The 4,802-nt window shown below is 34.9% G+C and overlaps 2 protein-coding genes across 2 annotated transcripts; both read left to right on the top strand.

Annotated features, from left to right (window-relative positions):
• The first annotated feature begins 547 nt into the window (after positions 1 to 547).
• On the top strand, positions 548 to 1,395 carry LOC116343712. Its single transcript, XM_031771924.1, has 3 exons — positions 548 to 762; positions 858 to 1,002; positions 1,087 to 1,395. The coding sequence occupies exons 1-3, from the start codon at positions 614 to 616 to the stop codon at positions 1,393 to 1,395; spliced, it is 603 nt and encodes a 200-aa protein (XP_031627784.1). The 5' UTR covers positions 548 to 613.
• A 593-nt stretch (positions 1,396 to 1,988) lies between these two features.
• Positions 1,989 to 2,899, top strand: LOC116344401. The gene is made up of 3 exons (XM_031772918.1): positions 1,989 to 2,270; positions 2,383 to 2,512; positions 2,600 to 2,899. The coding sequence occupies exons 1-3, from the start codon at positions 2,113 to 2,115 to the stop codon at positions 2,873 to 2,875; spliced, it is 564 nt and encodes a 187-aa protein (XP_031628778.1). The 5' UTR covers positions 1,989 to 2,112; the 3' UTR covers positions 2,876 to 2,899.
• The last annotated feature ends 1,903 nt before the right edge of the window (positions 2,900 to 4,802 follow it).

Here is a 4,802-nt window from a genome sequence, read left to right as displayed (position 1 = left end):
AACCATAATCAAAAGCCAAACGCAATACACAATTGATAGGCCAACCGGCTCGGCAATGACTGTTGACATCAAGATTCTTTTCAAATTCTCGAATTTCATCCGTCGATGATGAATACACTTATAGTCAAATTAAGTGCTATCAATAAAATAGAGATGAAACTTGGGAACTGATTCTCTTAAATCATTGCCATTCGCAAACAATTCATTTAAATTTAGTTCGGTTTGTGACTCATATCGAAATCCATCAGATATTTTCTTTACTGTAAACATAACTGAATCGTCGCATTTAAAAATAATGCTCCCACAGTGACACAATATGCTTTCAATCGCATTGACTTGTGAAATGAATACAAATACATCAACAGAAATGCATCCTCCTCCCTCCTGGTGTTTCGATGTCAACACAACAAACATGTCATATGTTTTATTTATTGGAATGTGTGCTTCATTGGTGTGTGTTCGATGGCTTGAACGAATCAGTTGACAAAATCAAAATAAAAGAGTTGGGTCATTCTTGTATTGTTATTTATATAGTTCAGACGTACATTTTAAGCGAACAATTTTTTAGTCATATTTTTATTCGTTTGGCTCCTTGTAAGTGGCAAAATCAACAATGGCAGGTCGAGAATCAAATGGTCTCGAACATTTCTATGCTGACTTTTATGAACGTAAAACCCGGAATTTAAATTTGAAACAACACATTGATCAAGATTTGAATGAATTCCATGTATTGGAACGAAAATACATTATGATGGAAGAACTGTACGTAAAATTTAGTGTAAATTTTCTCCATCCCTTTAAGAATTTTGAAAATATATATATAGTGAGCGTTAATTGCATTTTCTTTCTTCACAAAGGTTGATAGACATAAAGATCCACAAAAATGAGATGTCCAAAATGTACAATTATATGGTTGATGTCATCGGTGATGTGCGCGTCGCAGACAAGGAATTGCGCCACAAAATTGATGTATTGAAAGATTTTCACGAAGAAATGAACAAAGTAAGTTTTATTTGTATTTCTTTAAATTCTTATTTTTGATTGCCGTTTTAAACACGAACGAATATTTGATTTTCTTTTCAAAAGCGTAATGAGAAAAAGGCGACAGAAGTGCAAGAGCTCAAAGACAAGATCGCGGCAACCAAAAAGGAAATACACGAATTGAAGAACAAAGAACAAACATCGATCGAATTTTCGAAGGATGAACAGAATTACGAGGAAAATGGTGCCGGCGACAGCGACAGCGACATGGTAGTGGATATGAGAGCGGATAATGATTACATGGATTTCATGCAAAATTATTTTCGTCGTGGAACGAATATAGTGAGTTCCACCGTTCACGGACATGACAGTTCAGACCAAGACTCAGATACAGCCGAAGACAAGTTGAATTAAATAAGAGTGTCAAATTGTCATTGAAAAATGTTCGAATCGAATTTTCTGTTGATAAATTCAAACTTGAAACTGAAGTTCAGTGTTTTTATTTTCGCTTGATGATTTTTTAAATGTTATAATAGCAATATTTGTAAAGGTCACAGCTAAGTGGAATAGTCGTAATCATGGTGAAAATCCATTCAAACGTGAGTACCACACTGAAAAAAGTCAATAAGCAATATGAATTTTCTAAGAGGGTCACTGACATTTTAATTTGCTTTCAATTTTTCTCTAAATTTCATCTCTGGATGCCGTAAATAAACACTAAACAATGATACGCTTGTAGTGAAAAGTGTATCAATCGACGCATTCAAATTCCGCTCGTGACTCATTTTGAATGCCTTAAAATATTTCGTTACTATAAACAAAACTTAGTCATCATATTGAATACGTAAGTGTATGCATGTTCATACGATAACGCTCTTTGATTTGTGTTAGTGTAAGAATATACAAACACATATGCAACAACGAAAAAATGTCCATCTCGCTGGTGTTTTGGTGGCAACACAACGTAAACGTCAGTATACGTCAAATCATCGTTTGAAAGAACGAGTTGGAACGATCGCAGTTTGGTCATTCTTGAATAGTTATTGATATTGTGAAGACGTATATATCGTCCTCTCTGAATTTTTTTGCGAAAACTTTTTTGTCACCTGAATCGAATACCAATAATCGGTCATGGCAGCCAGTGAATCAAACGAAAACAACCATACTGATAAATGGTTTGAAGATTTGGAAAATATGATGTATCGCAATTTGGATTTGGAAGCGGAATGTACCGTCAAATACGCAGAATGCAACGCATTGGAACAAAAATACCTTCTGCTTCGGCAAACGTGAGTATAAATCAATTTTATTAATTAACAAAACGTCGCGTATAAATTACCTCTCTTCAGTCATTTTGAATGTATATAAAAACAAAATTGCATTTTCTTTTTCTCTCAAAAGGTTGACAGACACGAAAGTCAAGATAAACAACTTGTCCAAAGAGAACAACTTTGTGGTTGATATGATCACACGTTCGCTAAATATCGGACAGGAAAATCGTCGCAAAATCGATGAATTGGAAAAGAAAAAAGTATATTTCTTTTGTTTAATATTTAAATGATCATTTTGATTAACATTTTAATGGAGAACATTGGTTTTGTTTGGTTTTTCGCATTAGTGTAACGATGAAAAGGCGGCAAAGGTGCAAGAACTCAAAGACAAGATTGCGATAGTGGAAAAGAAAATAGGTGAATTGAAAAACAATGCGCCGATCGACTATTCGAAGGCTCAGAAGAAAAGCGAGGGAAATGGCGTTGGCGTCGTGAAAGTCGAGCCGAGTGATGATTACTCTGTTCAGATGGATTTCATGGAAAAATACTTTCGTCGCAGCCCGCCATGCTCAAAAGTGAGCTCAACATTGAACGACCATTCAAATTCATCGGATTCAGTATAAAATGAAAACATACAACAATCCTTCTAATCGTTTTTTTTTTCAAATGCAATGTAAAATTTGTCAATCAGTTTTACGTTAAAATTGTTCGAATTGAAATTTCCTTTGGAAATCAATAAATGACTTGAAAGTCTCATTTATTCAGAACAACAATAACACCGAAGAGCATTGCTTGGTAATATTTGTTTCTCTCTAGGTTTGATACAAAGTCGACTAACGATAATCATAGTGAAAATCCATACACAGGTAAGAATGTGTGGAGCAATTTTCGTGTATTCATTCGTTGGGCTCTAAGTAATTCGATGCAATTAGTCAAAACATACGATGGAAACAAACAAACAAAAAAAATCGACATGAACAAAAGAGCATGATGTACAATTTGCCTTGTGAATGTAATTTGAGCCGAACTCTCTTATTTGATGGCTTTTGTGATGAAATCAGCGCAACTAGCATCGTTTCTTTTGATATACATACAAAATAGATGGTGAATGCCATATATAAAACCTGCAGATGCTTGCAAAATAATTAAAATCCAAAATAATAATAAACAAGAAAAAAGGACCAAAAGCAGCCCCATTCATTCATAGAGTCAGAGAGCGGCGACAGCAGCAGCAGCAGCTCTGTACGTATGTGCTGCGTACTCGTATTTGCTTGTACAGAAAACTAAAACTCTCGGGTCATGCATGCATAAGTGCTTAAATTATGCGACTTGAGACAAGGTGAATAAACTCACTGCAACGAAAAAAAAAGAGATGTGAAATGGCACAAACAAACTCACAGGACCAAAGAGTTGCATAAGAGTTAAAGAAGAGAGAAAAAAAGCTGCCGAGATAAAAAGAAAACGCTTGCATTCCACTCATCCATCCACTTAATCGCTCGTATTCATTTATGTGCTTCATGGTGACACACACAGCAAAAAAAAAAACTAGTGGAAAAACTAGTCACGAATTGTGCTGTGAGAGAGTTTTTCAGGCTCTTTTCTATTTTTTTCCGCCTTTTTTTTACGTTACATATTCGTTAACAATATTCAACGTGGCAAGAGAAATGTGCCCCTTCATTCTGAACACAATCAAACTTTTTCCTTCGTTTTTGTTTCTTACTTCATTTTCGCTATTTTATTTTGATTTTTTCCTTCTGTTGAACTCCTCAGATTGTAATGAATTATTTTAGTTTAGATATTCGCATCATTTTCGAATTAAAATCTTTCAGTAAACCAGCACAATGAGTCCATTCATTATTGGTCAGAATTTCTCTTTCGATGGAAACAATAAATGTGTTGTCGTTTGTTTATTGTGTGTTGTGCACTTGTTTACATTCATTATTATTATTATCATCATCAGCGTGGTGTTGATGAGACGAAGAAAAAAAAAGCAACGAAAATTTACAAAGAGGAAAAAAATGCAAACTCAATACAACTGGCAAATGAAGCGACGTCGACACAAATTCGATCTGATAGAATCTTCCATTAATCGAAACTGTTGTCAGTTTATCGTGTTTTTCTTTTGTGTATCAACGAAATTTTCGTCAGCGCAACGTGCCGGAATACAACACATACCATACAGTACACACACACACAAACATAATCACGAAAACGAGACAGTTGATACACGTTCCGTTAGCATCCATGCAAAAGAAATTCGATGAAAGTAAGAAATTCACAATGCATAAGTAAAAACTAAAGCCAAAGTAAAATAAAAATGTTGTTTGTGAATAAAACGAAAGGAGGCGAAAAACTAAAAAGGGAAAGCGCCTTGCTACGTGACTGCGTTAACAAAAACGTACGCATTTATTGTAAATTGTGTATGTGAAGAGGAGCAACTAAAATGAATCGGGCCGTTCGAATATAACGGTTTCGGTGCTGTGTATTTCGTTTCGCAAATGTACACGCACATGTCTCTGATGACTAGAATTCTTAATGCCCTTAATCAAC

This window comes from Contarinia nasturtii, unplaced genomic scaffold, assembly GCF_009176525.2.
Source record: "Contarinia nasturtii isolate CC-2019 unplaced genomic scaffold, AAFC_CNas_1.1 Cnas_scaffold_1037, whole genome shotgun sequence".
NCBI classification, from domain to species: Eukaryota; Metazoa; Arthropoda; class Insecta; order Diptera; family Cecidomyiidae; genus Contarinia; species Contarinia nasturtii.
Note: the sequence above shows the minus strand (reverse complement) of the source record. Positions and strands in the feature narration are given on the sequence as shown.

Excerpts from the sequence above, each read along its gene's own strand:
- LOC116343712 (XM_031771924.1), top strand. The coding sequence starts at position 614 with ATGGCAGGTCGAGAATCAAATGGTCTCGAACATTTCTATGCTGACTTT. Across the intron at positions 763-857 it reads TACATTATGATGGAAGAACT|GTTGATAGACATAAAGATCC; the intron begins GTACGTAAAATT and ends TTCTTCACAAAG. Across the intron at positions 1,003-1,086 it reads TTCACGAAGAAATGAACAAA|CGTAATGAGAAAAAGGCGAC; the intron begins GTAAGTTTTATT and ends TCTTTTCAAAAG.
- LOC116344401 (XM_031772918.1), top strand. The coding sequence starts at position 2,113 with ATGGCAGCCAGTGAATCAAACGAAAACAACCATACTGATAAATGGTTT. Across the intron at positions 2,271-2,382 it reads TACCTTCTGCTTCGGCAAAC|GTTGACAGACACGAAAGTCA; the intron begins GTGAGTATAAAT and ends TTCTCTCAAAAG. Across the intron at positions 2,513-2,599 it reads ATGAATTGGAAAAGAAAAAA|TGTAACGATGAAAAGGCGGC; the intron begins GTATATTTCTTT and ends TTTTCGCATTAG.